The 15,555-nt window shown below is 42.9% G+C and overlaps 2 protein-coding genes across 4 annotated transcripts in view; one reads left to right on the top strand and one right to left on the bottom strand.

Annotated features, from left to right (window-relative positions):
• The window catches only part of DISC1 (DISC1 scaffold protein), a 201,503-nt gene that overhangs the window by 43,443 nt on the left and 142,505 nt on the right, over positions 1–15,555 (top strand). The window lies entirely within an intron of this gene.
• On the bottom strand, positions 1,995–9,217 carry LOC109366013 (putative coiled-coil domain-containing protein 144C). The gene is made up of 7 exons (XM_031552423.1): positions 7,707–9,217; positions 7,126–7,207; positions 6,458–7,024; positions 5,948–6,100; positions 5,522–5,827; positions 3,441–4,379; positions 1,995–2,426 (listed from the first exon to the last, which is right to left on the bottom strand). Exons 1-6 carry the CDS (start codon positions 7,754–7,756, stop codon positions 4,167–4,169), a joined length of 1,371 nt encoding a protein of 456 aa, XP_031408283.1. The 5' UTR covers positions 7,757–9,217; the 3' UTR covers positions 1,995–2,426; positions 3,441–4,166.

Raw genomic sequence — 15,555 nt, 5'->3', positions numbered from 1 at the left:
AAAAAAAAAAAAAAAAATCCCAACATAAACTGCCTATAGTTGTAAGATAGCCAATGTGAAGTTCATCAGACATTATTTCTTGCAGACTGTTTAGAATTTACTTTGTAGAAATGACCAGTATCACTCAATACAATGCAATTTGCTGTAGAGTATTCCCTTGTTTCTCTGTTAATTGACTTGTCTATCCTCTAATTGACTAATGGCATTTATTCAGAGGCAGTTAAGGAAGGCAGACACTGGCTTAGAGATTCAGGAGTGAAGAAAGGGACAGAGTGGACTGGAGCTGAATCCTTCTCTGTTCAAATTAAAATATTGTTGACAGTAATTTGTGTATGTAGGCAGTGCTGATGGGAAACCTTTACCCACGTTCCTCTTCTTCCATCTCCAATAACAGAAGGATCTGCACTGTAACCAAAGAGCTTTTCATTTCTGCCAGCTTCTTGATTTTGTGGGCTCTTCTTTAGAACATTTAACGCAGAGCAGAGACCTATCCCATTGTGCTGCACAGTCTTGTCTCTTTTTTTAAATTCAGGTTTAGCCTGGAATCAGCTGTACATATTTCTCCTTATTTCTGTACGATTTCATATATAGTGACAGTACTGTCAGTATTGCCTAGAAAATAATGTTGATATCAAATAAAGTGCACCGGCAATCAGCTTGTTTTTCCCTTTAATGTATCTTTAACTGCTTTTGGATATTATTTTTACTGTAAAGTCACATTGGAAATGCAGAGTTCTTGGTGGTTTCACTGGAAATTTAATGCTTACAAAAGAATATGAAAAGCAAGCACTGTTTATTTTGAGCTATGAATTCAATTAAAACAAAAATGATGTCTCTAGAAAGTGCCTGCACATTGAAAAACTTATTGTGTTTCAGCGAACTTAACAATTGCAGCAAATCCAAAGATAATGACTACATGGGCTAGACACTGCATAGAATTGTATCATTATTTTAGTGCAATTAAAAAGATGAGTAAGGGGTTGTCATTACATAGGAAATTGTCCATTATTTTAGTAACTGTTACTCATGTCAGACACTTTAAAAAAAAAATGTAATTACTCCAGCATTTAGAAAATTATAGAAATGTCTACTTTATTCTGCAATGCAAAATACTTATTAAACTCTTGCTATTAAAAATGTTGCTATTAAAAACACTATTGAAATGTAATGTTTTTCGAAAGTATCATTTTAAGGGTAGTGGAGATTAAGCTACAGTTACTGTGAAAGTACTGTGCTCCATTTTCATCCATACTTTGTGACTTTGTTTTCATTTGTCTTTCAGCTATCCTTTTTTTGTTGATTCTAACTTTACTGGTCTAGGACTCTTCCTGTTGTCTGAGCCTTGTACACTTGGCATATATTGGTGTCTTCTCTGTGAGACAGCAGTGGCAAATAATAACTATCTTGCTTTCAGGTTGATTATGCTACAGAAGTTTGTGATGTGAGTTTATCCAGATAGTCTTGACAGTCTAGAAAGTACAGCTGTGAGGATAATTTAGCCTACATCACATTCTGGTGATAATGAGAAAGTATAACATTAGAAAGCAAAATTTTTCTAATGCTGGCCAAGATACTTAAGAGGTTAATCACACAAATCAGTATTCTGATATTTCCAGCTGACTGCTCTCCCCTGTTCTTTGCCAGAGGCATGTCAGAGGAACTTTTCAGTTTTTGTGGCTTTTTGCTCTTCTTCAGGTTAAGTTGATACTAACTCAAAATCCACTGAGTCTTACGGCTTGTGCTCATAAATCACTGTTTGATTTAGCTCATGTTATTAAGAAATATAAAACATTACTGATTTGCTAGGAGTTTGCCAGTGATGTTTCCCCTCTAAAAAGGTGTATGGTATCTGCTGAGTCATGGCCTGAACCACTGATTGAGCATCTGGGGAGGGGACCTGGTCAGCTGTGGGAGCACAGGTGAAGGCAATTCAGCTGTATGACTGGAAAGGAGTGGAGCCTGGCTGCACCTCTCTTAGACCTCATTTAAGGGCTGACTGACCCTTGGGGAAGGATCTTTTTCTGGAGATTGCTCCCTTGTGGAATTTTCCCCTGTGAGCCTAAATCCTTGGAGACAGATGAGCAGTCCTCTTTTCTTCCCTTATAACACATTTCTATTGTGTTAGTCCCTCTGCTATTACACCTCTTGTATCACCTTTCCATTGTATTTATCTTTCTGATTGTTACAATTAGAAATGGTCAAAAACTTAGGCTGAAAGTCTACACTAGATTTTCACTGTGTTTTCTTATACAGCAATAGAGTTTTCTATGTTGAGGTGTTATGTATTTATTTCATTTTTAAAAGTTTTGCTTAAAGCATTATTGTATGACTGTGGCATCCCAGACTTCATTCATTTTTTGTGGAAGATCCTTCTTGAGTGTTCTGAGGAGAGGTCCCAGCAAGCCTGACTTCACGTTCACCAGTGCCTGGAAGAGAAAAGGAGGGCAGATGTTAGTTGAACGGCAGATGGAGTGCGAAGAATCAATGGAAAACTATAGGGTATGATAGGAAAGTGCGAAGATCTGGGGAGATATGAAGCCACCAGCAGGGAAACAAAGGAAGACAGGAACACAGACAAAGCAAGATTTTTCATGCTTGACTATCAGGCCGCTAGCTTTCTGAAGGTGGCAAAGAAATTCTATTCTATACATGGGGGAAAAATCCCACCTCTGAAACACCTGGCCAGTGAAGAACAGAAGGTAAAGCTGCTTACGTGTAGGTCCTCCCCTCTGTTTTCTCTTGGTGTTGCCCAGAGTCATTGGCCTCATGATTGAGAAATTTCTTTGTGAGTCATCCTGAGGCCTTTGTCCTTGGTTTCTGATGGCCTCTCATTAGCTTTGTGAAAAAGGCAGAAGCGTGCGAGAACTGCCGTTGCTCACATTGTCACAGGTCTTAAGCAACACTAGCAGGCCAGTGGGGTTGTAGATTTAGGGAAGTAGGCATCTGAATTTCTTAGCCAGATGCCCTGCTTCTCACGCTTCAAATTGTGTTGTATTTATAAGACTTCTCCCACAAGGTAGTAAGGACTATTTCTCTCCTCCCAGTGAAAGCTCACATTGAAGAGACGCTGTCATGAGTGAGACTGAATGGATTATTTCTGTCTCATAGTAATAATTCTTCTTTCCTACCAGAGGTAAGGAAAGAGAAGATAACTGATAATTCTTACATGAAAACTAACTAATTTTTTTCTGTAACTTCAAAGTCGGAAAGGGAAAAGAAAACTCCTCAGGAATAGGAGGGATCAAAGCGTGCTCTTGTGAGAAGTACTTTGTCTTGAATGGGCACCCATTATGTGGACTGGAACCAAGACAAAGGATGTTGGATAGAACAGTCGTGAGAAGAGGAGGAATATTGTATTACTTGAGGGAAAACTAACCAACCAAACAAATGACAACAACCACCACCATCACCAAGAAAAGGAAGAAAATGTTTTCACTTACTTGTCTTATTTATTTGCAAGGCTTCTTCTAATGTCCTCACCCAGCAGGAACAGTTTTTCTGACAGGTCTAGCTCTGCTTGCCAGTGTGCTATTTGCCGCAAGCTCTCCTGATGCATGCTTTGGTCTCTCTCCATTTCTGATGTCAGAGCTGCAATTCTCTGCCTCTGTTGCTTTCTAAACGTTTCTTCTTCGGCATTGATCTCCTCTAGCCTGCTTTGAGAGGCTGCCTGCATCGGAAGAAGGCAATGCAACTTGAAGAAACAGGAAGAGGCAGACAGTGCCACATCCATGTCTCCTTGCAGCCAGTTCCCATACCCAATGGAAACAAGATAGCCCTGCTCAATGAAGGAGCCATGCTTCCTTCCTACCATCAATACTCAGGAAAGAAGTCAGAAATGACTAAATGTCTTTCCATTATTTTTATCTCAGAAAGAAATGTACCTGCTCTTTCTGCTGTTTTTACGTGAAAGCTAGTATTGAGCCACCTCCAACTCTATAAGGAAGGGGATGAGGAAAAGGCTACCTATTTCTTATGCACCAAGATCACACGACACACACACAGAGGCACTTTCACACATCCCTCTTCAGCTCTCCAGCTTCCCTGCAAGGAAGCCAGAGGCACTGCACTAACAATAAGAACTAAATGTCTAGCAGAAAATTCCTAAAAGCAATGAGCACAGCAACAAATCAACACGGTGTGGATACAGATAGAAATGGCGCATCAATTTACCAGAAAAAGAGGCTGGGCTCTCGCTTCGGCCCCATTTCTTCTGGGGCACTTTCTTCGTGCCACCTTCCATTCTGTGAGAATGGGCTGCAGCCCGCTGCAGTGGCCTGTGGGCGATGTTGGTGGACCAGGTCTTGCAGCGCCCGATTTTTCATTTCTAGCTGCAGCGAGGTTTCCCGTTCCACCTCCAGCTGTACGGTCAGTTCAAACACCTGTGTGCAGTGGAAAAAACAATCTCCCTTAATCAGAGTGCTCTAAAATCCCCACATTCTGGGAATCTCATTCAGATGTCTGGTGATGGAGTCCCTGACATAGTGCACTGAGGCTGTAATTTTTGCCAAGGAAAAGAAGTGCGTTTTTTCTAAAGCAAGTATGACTTTCTAATCTTTGCTGAGAAGACTGCTGCAGTCTTGACCCTTCTATAAAGAATGGCTCCAAGGCAAAGGCACTTGATTCCTTCAACAGAATTACGCAACTCCCATGCCTGTGAAATAATACTCCCACCACAGACCTCCCTGGAGACAGCTAGTAGGAAAGGTAGAGAACGGGTTGCATTCCAGCAGCAGTCAGTACAAGTGGTTTGCATGGTACCCATCTCCTGAGCTAAAATTTTTTCTAGGGGAGGAAAACAGCAGGTGCTGATATTTTCATCCTGAATTACGGTGGCACCAGTGGGCAGTGGATAAGAAGAGCTATCCTGTTCTCTGCTGGTGCCTTAAGGAGCCAGCCTGGTTTGCAATTTCCTTCTCATTTGCACAAACCTCTGCTAATGTCCTCCCAGCATGGGGAAAAATGCGAGAGGGTGCTTTTGTTTGTCACGAACACCACTAGCAGGGAACAAAGATCTCATTTTGGTGCTGAGATTGAGAGAACTTGCAAATAGAGCAGCTGAACTCTGAGACACTTTGTGGGGGCATGCCTTGTGGCATCACAGTACTGCCACAACATCAGGAAAGGCGTCAGAACAGCAGTGAGTCTTGAAGATGGACAAGCTGCTGCGCTCTTCCTTCCCTAGATGCTGCTCCCAAGCCCCACTGCTTTGCCCCTCAGCCTGAAAATGATCTCCACAGAATACAAGCAGCTTCTTGGAAAGTGAAAGGGGAGGAGGCAAGGAGAGTAACGTACTCTAGTGACCGAATAAGAGCTTCTACTGCCCTTTTGCAGCAAGGGATTGCCTCTTACTTGTGGCTGAAAGCATGCTCTGATCAGGAAGACCACCATTAAGAGTGATGCGTCTTTTACTGCTTTCAGATAAACATATCCTGCACTTGTTTTCAGATTATTTCTTCTCTTGCACTGTTCAGGAGAAAAGAACAGCTTAACGTATGCCAACATGCTCACAGACATTGCATACCTTGATATTAGCCTTGTCCAAGCTTTCCTTCAGCATCAAGATGTCGTTCTCCAGGTAACGGCAGTAATCTTCAGAACGCTTCAGAGATGTCTCTGAAGCCGACTGCTTTCTGAAACTGTTGGCAAGTTTCTCCTGCATTTTTTCTTTACGCTTCTTTTCAATCCACGCTGATATTTTATAATCCTCCGCCACAGCCTCTAAGCGCTGCTTGAGAACAGCCTCCTTCACTCGCAGCTCCTCATTTGTCCTTTTTTGCTGCAGCAACTTTGAGTGCTCCAACTCCAGCTGCGCATAAAGGTCACGCACCTGTATGCAGTGGAAAAACAACAGTGTCCTATGTTTGTTCTCAGCTTATTTCTTCTCTTTCACTCGTTGGAGGAAATGAACAGCTGCAGCCCTATTAACGTGTTCACAGATGTTGCATACCTTGGCATTAGCCTTGTGCAGATCCTCTTGCAATTTGGAGTTTTCTTTCTTCAGTGAGTCACTTAATTCGGCAGAAGTTTTCAGGGATGCTTCTGTGATCTGCTGCTTTCCAACAGCCTCAGCAAGTTCTTGTTGCAGCTGTCTGACTTTTCTCTAGAGAAACAATGGTGCAGGAGTGTGAAGCAAAAGGTAAAAAACTAAAGCCTGCATTTTTACTTCTGCTTACCAGTTCCTATACTTAGGTCGTATTTCAAAGTGTACCGCAAAGGGAAGAAAAGTGGTAGAGGAGAATCGCCTGACCCTCACTGGGGTGCAGAGCTGGGATTCGCCACTTGCCAGATGGTAGCAGAAAGGGAACAAAACAGAGGCAACCTGAGGGAGGGCCTTCCAGGGGGGTACCTCATAGCTGGTAAATTCTAGAAGCGCCAGATGACTTTGGGAGCTGCTCTACTTCAGTGTCCACCTGACCTTTTCTTCTACTACATTTAAAGACTCACTCACTGCTCTTACCTCGTTGGTCTTTTGCACATCTTCCAGCTGCTGACGCAGTGAAAGGTTTTCACGTTGGAGCTGGGCCACTTGTTCCTGCAGAACTTCCCACTCTGCAGTTTCTTTTCTTGGTTCACCTTTTGCAAGGTATGAAGCACAACATTCCTTTGCCTGCCTCTGGGCCTGGAAAAGTGCTTTTTCTGTTGCTTCTAAAAGCAATGTCTTTTCCTTGAGCATTCCTTCCCATTGCTCCAGTTGTCTCTTTCGCCTGTGAGCTCTCCTATGGGATTTCTTCTGCTGCTGAGGCAAGGTCTTGTTGCTCTTTTTCAACTCAGGGATTTTCCCAGGGAGGCTTTCTACACAGGAGGGCTCAAGTTCTCTCTTAAATCCCTGCTTTTTATTGTTTGCTGAGCTTGATTGACTTTCAAAGGCCTCAGTGAGACCGAGCAGGGCAGAAGTTTGCACTGCTACTCCATCTATGTTGGAGAGACTGAGTGGGGCAGAAGTTGCCGCTGCCACTCCATCTGTGTTGGAGAGATGGAGCGGGGCAGATTTTGCCTCTGCTACTCCATCTGCGCTGCCCTCTGCCTGTTCAAAGTTAAAGAATAGAAATTGTCAACATTTAAGGAAATTGACTCAAAAGAGGATGCCATGGCAAGCATTTTATAAAACCAGAAGAAGACTGTCACCTGCTTGACTTCATATTCCAAAGGGCCTTCTCCTTGGCTTTCCTGCTCTGTGCAGTCCGTAGGGTGCACACAAACGCTGCACCTAGAAAAGACAGAAGGCACGTTCAGTTGCGCACACTGCCTATCGCACTCCTAACGGCCCTTTCTTGGTCACCCGTTCCAGACTGACAGCAAAGTGGGAGAGAGCAGCACACACTTGCTAGTACATACTTAAATGTTGTTTTCCTGTATGCTACAGTATATCAGCAAGATCTTCCGTAAAGCAAGACTGCTGTGAAAGACACAGTGTGCTTTACTCCCAGGGGTGCTAACAGCCCACAGTAGCCCCAGGCAGCCTTTCTGCCTACTTCCAGTTACTGGCCAATGGAGGCAGGAGATGGAGAGGGTGACCGGAGGGGAAGAAATGATATCTAGAACAGGTATCCTATCATTCTGGAAGGTATATATGCACAGGATGGGCTATGTGCAGAGAGACCGAATTTGCCTGTGGGCTGAGCTGCCATCATCAGGACGTATGCTGATTTTGCCAGGCTTTTAAGCACACCTATGAGCCCTTGAGAGCAGAAACCAGCAGCACAGACCTTCTCCGTGTCTTTCTCAATCTCCCGAAAAACTTCCGGATTTTCTCCATGATCCGTCAGGATTGGGCACTACCACCAGCACCACTGCCACCAGTGCCAACACTGCCAGTACCAATACCAGCACAAGCACCAGCACAAGCAACCAGCACCTGCACCTGCAGACACTGCTTGTGGGGGCTGTGCTTGTGGGGCCCCAGTTCTGCTGAGTGCTTTATGACATCACAAAGGGTTTAGTGATTCTTGGTGATGTCAATTGCCGGTTGCCAGGGCTAGCAGTACCAATGTTCCCTTTGTAAGGCCCTTGGAGCAGAGGGAAGGGCATGTGTGTTCATAAAATGTATGTATTTACTGGGGCAACGTGGCTGAAGGAAGCAACCCCTTGCATATCTACAGTAGTACAGAATGCCTACGTTTGCTACTCCAAATCTCTTGCATTGCCGTCACACAGAGCCCCTCCGTTCCCTGCGGTGTGTCTTCATGCCTTCTCTACTACCCTGGCTCCAAGCACCGAGTCGCCCTTATTCCCTTAGTTCACAGGCACATCCCCTTCAGTCCTTTCCACAGCATTCCAGCATCCTCCCTTTCCCCTTTAGGGATGGTTGGAGTCCCTTACGCATCCCTTCCAGGCATGGTTACATCCTTTCTGCTCCCTCCTAGAACTGCTTGCATAGCCTCTGCTCCCTCCCAATATGCTCACATGCCTTCCACTTCCCGTATGCAAGCTCATCTCTCTCCTTGTTGCATGCTCCCCCTTCTGCATTTCCTAGCCCAGTGCTTATGTCTTCTCTACTGCCCTTCAGCTGCTCATGTGGATCCCCTGGTCTCCTCTGAGCATGCACTGAGCCTCCCCTTTTCCCACTGGCTAAGCTAAGTGCCCCTCAGTGCTCATCCTCCAAATGGGGATCTGGACTGAAAGAGGACACTTTGAATCCTGAAATGACTCTCGAGGTTTTAAGACTGAGGTTTTGGACCCTGAAGTGAGACTCAGCATTTTTCAAATGAAGCTTTGAACCCTCAGCATGGAGGGTCGTGGCTTAAAAATGAGGCGGTGGGCCATGGAATGAGGCTGTAACCCCTGAAAATGGTTAGGGAACTGGAGTGAAAAAGGAGACTTTGAAGCATGCAATGAAGCTTTGGGCTCCCTGGCTGTCTGGATCTAGAAGAATTTCCTCATATTATGAGCATATACACAGTTTTGTTGGTGTGCTGGGAATGGCGTTTCCCCCTTACACCCTGAAAACATCTGTACTTTTTGTAACATATTGTTTCCCTTTTGAGAAGGAATAGACCAAGAGTAAAATTTTTTGAATATAATGCAGAGATGTGCAATTTTTCTTCTCTTCGCTGTGGGGGCAGCAGGACACATCGGGGAGCTGGTAGAAACAGGGAAGGGAAATGTCCCAGGAGAAAAGAGCAAAGTGCCATTCTTGGGAAAGGCAGTGTCATGCACAACAAGGGAACGGGGACTCGTAATATCAGTGTTGAAAAGAGGAGAAAGAAGAATCAAATTAGATACATTTAAAAATTCAAGTTTAACTCACCGACAAGTACTCAGTAAATATTCTTGACCTAAAAGGACATACTTGAGAGGCAACCCTTCCTAAAGTGAAATCACTGTCGTGCAGCCTGATGCTCCAGCAATGAGGGCTCAAATTAGGATTTCACTGACTGCCGTAAAGTGATTGACTTATAATCAAAGTTAGAATTATTACAACATTGCTCTTGACATCTAATGTAATTTGTTATTGGTTTGTTAAGGACAGCTTCCTTAAACATCTGTCAACTCCGCTGTGCTCCCTTGTCCTTAAGAACAGATTCTCAGAGGGTTTTGTTGATTAACACCCTGAAGAGCTGGAAGTTGGCTTTCTTAAAATTTAGCACCCTGGTTTTACTCTTTGTCTGTCCCATATCCCTCAGGATCAAAACGGCACTGCTGCATGGTCACTACAGCGCAGGCAGATCTGCATGTGGACATGCCTCCATTCACTCCTTTTTGCCTTCAGCTTGGGAGTGAGAGGATACAGGCTGCCTTGGATCTTGTGTTTTCTCTTGTGGCAAAGCCTATCTGTACGAGGGCAGAGCATGGTTCCTCTGCTCCTCTCTTTTTAGCCCCTTTTGACACTTTCAAACCCATTTATTTCATCATGCAACCTTGCAAGCAGGCTGAGCAAATCATCTGCCTGCTTGCACCTCACACAGCTCTCCTCACTGCTGTCGCAGGATGCAAACAAAAAGCTCAGGCACTCAGTGCAGAGGCTTGAAAATCCACGTCTGCCTTGGAATTCAGTCTGCATTTCTGCATCCTTTTTGATTTGTTCAGATGCCCTGGCTCTCTATGGGGTGGGTATCACGAGTAGGGTCTCTACTCTGGGAGGATGAGAATTCTGGACTTAGAGGATGATGACCCTGTACATAGCGGGCGATAATCACCTACTGAATTCACCTCTCTAGCCTGCAGGGTGCTCACCTCCCTGATCCAACTGGCACGCCAGCTGCCACATCATGCCCTGCGTACAGGTAATGCTTGCTTGTGCCTTTGTAAATGCAGGGAGATTACACTGTCCCTTCTGGCTCTGCTCACGCTGCATCAGAGACACTTCTAGTCAGGGACTGGCCAGTGTTGTGGTCGCTATCTATCTTAGTGCCATCTTAGGCCTTGAATGTAACCAGGACTGTGCTCATTATATGCTGGAAGAAGGCCTTGAGTGTAACAGCCAGGCAAGAAGAGGAAGGTGGTGGGGTGGAAACAAACTGTCACAAGGAGCCACCAAGGAGAGGAGCTACGCTCAGCTTCAGTCTCAAGGAAAAGTCTTCTTGGGACTGTGGCTAAGACAGAAATTGGAACAAATGGCAACCAAGAAAGTAATTACGAAAACTAAGGAACTATCAGTTATCCTAAAAATGGTGTTTTCGACCCTGAGACCATGAGACTCTGCATCTTTCAGATGAAGCCTTGAACCATCAGCTTGGAGGGTTGTGGCTTAAAAAATGAGTAAACCACTTTCACAAAGTGTTATATGTATTTATTTCAGTTTAAAAAGTTTTGCTTAAAGCATTGTCCTATGTACCTGAGGCCTTCTAAGGGTGAGCGGATTCTTTCCTTAGTTTCTGTGTCCATGGCTGCTGCACTAGAGCATATCCTCTGTTGTTGTATCCTAGGACTTTGCTATTCTGCTGTACAATTGATAGATGTACAGAGGTTAGGCTAAGTAGGATTATCATGGTGGTAAGATAATAAATGAAAAATGCTCACCAGTGTTGTAGACTTGCAATAAACTCCACGAGGAGTGATCTCCAGAAAGAAACCCTTCCTCAGTGGCAGTCAGCACTTAAATGGGGTCTAGGAGAGGTGGAGCCAGGCTCCACTCCTTCCAGTAGCACAGATGAATTGCCTTCACCTGTGCTCCTGTGGCTAACTCATTGCTTGCCTCAGGTGGTCAATGAGAGGTTCAGGCTATGATCAAAAGTTCTGTACATCTGCTATCGTCGCTGTGTTTTCCCTTGTGTTGCAGCAATACAGAGAGGAGAAACTGCAGGCAGGTAAGGCTGTGTGCAGTAGGGGAAGCTAGGAGCGCTCAGTGTGTCGTCATGTTATTGCTGTGCTTTTTGGCTATTCCAGTGCCTGTGTCTGGCAGGGAATTCAGGAGTCTGACACTCTTCTGCTTTCTAGGTTACTGAGCTTCCAACTCTAAATAGCACTAGTGGCAGAGGCAAACATCCATCTAGTGTCTCAACAGGGTAAAGCAGGAATTAGAAGGATTTGTTGCATATCTTAAGAGTGCCAAATATCTGAGAAATATGCATAAAACAAAGAGTTGTGGAATGTAGCATTGCCAACAGTTTTTTTAGGTGAATTCTGCGGTATTTGCTTCAGACTTCAAAGGATGTTCAGCACCAGGAGTTCAGTTTGCTCAACTGTTCTTCAAGGTCATCTTGATAAGTTCAGGAACCTTCTTGGTTGAAATGGAATAACTAAGTAGTGGGAAAACAGGATATTTACACCTGCATTACTCTCTAGCAGCCATTGTGCTCTAGACTTTTATGAACATGAAAGAGGACCTAAGGGGTTATAGCCTTGTCTGGAACACTTTAACCTCTATTTACTGTTAGTTCCAGCAGCTACTTTTTCACTGACCGTTGGAAGTATTCCAAAGACCCTGACTCAAACAGCATTTTAGTTTGGATTAGGTGTATGAGCCTTTGAAGGGGATTTCCTAGTTGTCTCATCTACTGTGCTTTGCTTCGTATTGTAGAGCAGTCAAGAATGCTTGAACTGTTTTTCTTTCAGGTGAAACAAGGAAGATATGTGCTCTAGGGACTAACTGGCCTTAAATGCATGGGACTGTGCTAAGCCTAGTATGCATGAAGACCCTTTGAGCTGTGGATATTAAGTTCTCAGAACTAAATTGTTTTGTTGTGCTGTCAGTCTGCAAGGTCCGTAGCGTAGGCAGAACTCTAGAGTGCAGCTGCTGCTCCTGTTGCTCTGGTTGGATCTTCCACTGGCTGTCCCCACATCTGTGCCTTCTCGGAGTCAGCCTACCTTAGCAGTTTCACTCTCTGAAGTTTGCTGGTTTCCTTATGCAAGGCTGAATGGAAGGTGGAAAGTGTTCACTAGCAGTGACCAGAAAATTCGTGGTGAGGGAAGCTGTCCATATGTAATGTAAATCTCCCTTTCATGCATATATGGTGAGCTAGGATTTGTAAGAAATTGAATATTTTCTATTATGCATCTGCTCACAGCTGTTAAATAGTTCATTTCTTTATTTTTTTTGACTATTTTATGATAAAAAAATAAAGAAATTACAAGTTGCTTGTAATGCCTTTGTTTCTGATCACAGTGCAGGTCTTTGCATATCATATTTTTGAATACTAATTGGTATGTATGTTCTCCCACAAGTGATTTTGCAGGAGACTAAAGTTAGTAAATGGGCTATAGACCTCTTGCTTTCTAGGCTGTCATCCAGCTTCACCTAAGCCACATATACAGGCTCCCAATTACTCCTTACTTTGTAGCCTTTGTAACATTGCTTTAGCTAATGTAAAGTCACTGTCCAGAAAAATGAGATGTGCAGTTTGAATATAAAAGTGTAGGAAAGCGAAGAGAATGTTATCTTCCATTCATAGTAGTAAAAAAATAATAATAATAAAAAAAATTGATGTCATATGTATTTATAGAATTCCAAATTCTATTTTGAAATTATCTGTCATAGAATATTTTGAAGACCAAAAGCATAGATAGCTTCAGAAAAGGGAATTTTCTAGTAGATAGATATTCATCCACTCATGATTTTTCCTACTCTCAAGGTACTGGTCTAAACGTAGTGTCTTGTTCAGGAAATCTTTTTCCTGATAATCATCGTAGGTTCAGGAAGCAGCATTGAGCTAAGGGGACACTTTGTGCTTTGCTTCTTAGTATGCTTTCCTAAGACCTGCTCCTGTGTACAGGAGAAGGATGAGAATCAGGATTGAGGAAAGGAGAATAGGTGAATTTTCAGAGTTCTGTAGTTCTTACAAAGCAGGGTATCAAAATATTTTTGTTGCTGATTTTGCAAAAACACTCCGGTCATCTTGGAAGCCTTAAGTTTTATGAAAGTGAGTGCTGGGAAGGTTATCTGGCTCTGGAAGCGTCTAGCAGATAAGAAGGTGGCTTTAGAATTGCAAGGTGTGATTTCCATGTGTAGACTCTGTGCTAATCCTGTTTTAGGATCTTCAGACTGTGATGGAAATCTTAAACATTTATTACATGATGATAAATAGTTCTGATAAAGTGAAGCTACTCTTCTTCATGGGAATAAAGCAAATACTTTAAAATATGTAAGAATTTAACAGGTAGCCAGATGTTCTTATGTGGTCAATTAAGAATTAAGCAAATTGCTTCATTTTGTTACAGCTTCAGGAAAGCGTGATCGTTGGAGGCAATGCATTTCTTGGACTGTTGTCTGTTTGACTGAAAACAGCAGTTAGTCAATGTCTTTCAGGCCTGTAGCCTGAGTTTGCTTTAAGTGGAATGGAATGTTTGATGCACATCAGGGAATAACCAGTTGGGAAGGAGGGTAACATAAAGATTAACTTCTGCACAGAAGTAGAAACCTGTATCTGTAGGACTGCATCAAGTCAGTAAGCTAGTAATGTGATGAAATAAGAGAAAATTATGCTTTATTCCAAGTACTTGTCAGTATGTACTGAATATATTAAGTTCCTTCATTTTAGAACAAATACCTACAAATATGCTACTACTTCTAATAGAAGAATTGCTTTTTACACATAAACTGGTGTTAAATAACTTATTTTGTGGTGAAGCATGGGTTAGAAGATCAAAACATTAAACTTTTCTATGCGATGTATATATCTGAGAGCATGTGGTTTTGTTCAGTGCTTCGGATCATCAGTGAGCTTTGGAATTCTGTGGAGATCTTTTCTGTGTGCTTAAACTAATGCTTCCCATCCCTAGAGGCATTCAAGGCCAGGCTGGATGGGGCTTTGAGCAGCCTTGTCTAGAGGGAATTATCCCTGCCTGTAGAAGGAAGTTGGAACTAGATGGTCTTAAATGTTCCTTGTAACCTGAGCTATACTATCATTCTGAAAGGAAGGTAAAGGAAAGTAGTGTTTTTGAGCCTGATAGCTCATGAGTAGCAAAGATTTTTTTGTCTGATTTTTGGCTACAAGGTCCTAGAAATTATGGTGGCAAGGGATCTCAGGAGAATACATTCAATTTTGCTGGCTTTGACCTTAACAACTCTGCCAAATCTACCTCTGAGATGTTTGATCTGGAAACAAAAGCTGTTGGGGGTTGTCCCAAGCAGCCAGTTTTAGTACTTTACTATCTCTATTTTTCCTGATGTCCATTGTTGCAACTGAAATTTGTTAATTAGGACCAAAGTTCTGAGTAAATGCATTTTATTAACTCTTTCTTTGCATCTATCTGGTTTGGAATAGTACTGAAAGTTTTTCCCCTCCAGTCTTTATCTTCACTAGATAAAGGATTCTTGAACTCTTTCATGTGTCATATTTGTTAGACAACTGATTATTTCTGTAACTTTTGCTTGATCTAGGTCTCTCATGATCTGCAGTACTGAAAGCTAGCTGAGATGAACTTTATTAGCTTGGTTCCTTTCTCAGCGACTGGGACTGAGATGCCCTGATGTCTCCATGCACTAAAGACATCAGCCAGATGAAACCAAAGAGGTCTGCTTTCAAGGAGAGGAGCCCAAAAGCAGAAGTACTGCACTATTCAGATAGGTGGTGGTGGGGTTTCTTTGGACGTAACCCCTAACGATAGTGCTGAAGGGATAAACAGTCATTTAGTTCTGAAAGATGACAAGCAGATATGACCAGAAATAATACTTATAAAATACCAGTGGAACAAATTATTTAGAAACACCTATTAGTAGGAACTAATCGAGTTTTGTGTAACCTGGAATATATAGAGCAGGATGCAGCCAAGAATTAATGAGATAATGAAGTGGCATATGGATTCCTTCAGCTGTTTTCATTCCCAGAATAGCCAGTTTCAAGGACTAGGAAGGATGAATCGACTGGATGCATAAACACAGCGTTAGCATAATTATGTCAAAAAACAAGTTAAAGTATCATGGAATGGGTTTTATCTCATGTAGTTCTTTGGTGCAAGTTTTCCAACTACTCACCCTCGGTACAGAGAACACCTGCCTGCTGCCTCCTCCAGCTATGGAGTTCTATACTGTGAATATAAACCTGTGTTATTAACTGCCCATCTCTCAATCAAAGTAGTACATTTGAATACTATCACATGGATCTCTTAGAATGATTCTGTGTTTTCCTGCCTTCTAAAGATGCCAGTCCAAACATGAGCTAGGTTTTTTTTTTTTTT

The sequence above is a fragment of the Meleagris gallopavo genome, chromosome 2 (genome assembly GCF_000146605.3).
Source record: "Meleagris gallopavo isolate NT-WF06-2002-E0010 breed Aviagen turkey brand Nicholas breeding stock chromosome 2, Turkey_5.1, whole genome shotgun sequence".
In the NCBI taxonomy this organism is placed as follows: domain Eukaryota; kingdom Metazoa; phylum Chordata; class Aves; order Galliformes; family Phasianidae; genus Meleagris; species Meleagris gallopavo.
The sequence above is the reverse complement of the archived record's forward strand: the minus strand, read 5'-3'. Positions and strand labels throughout refer to the sequence as shown.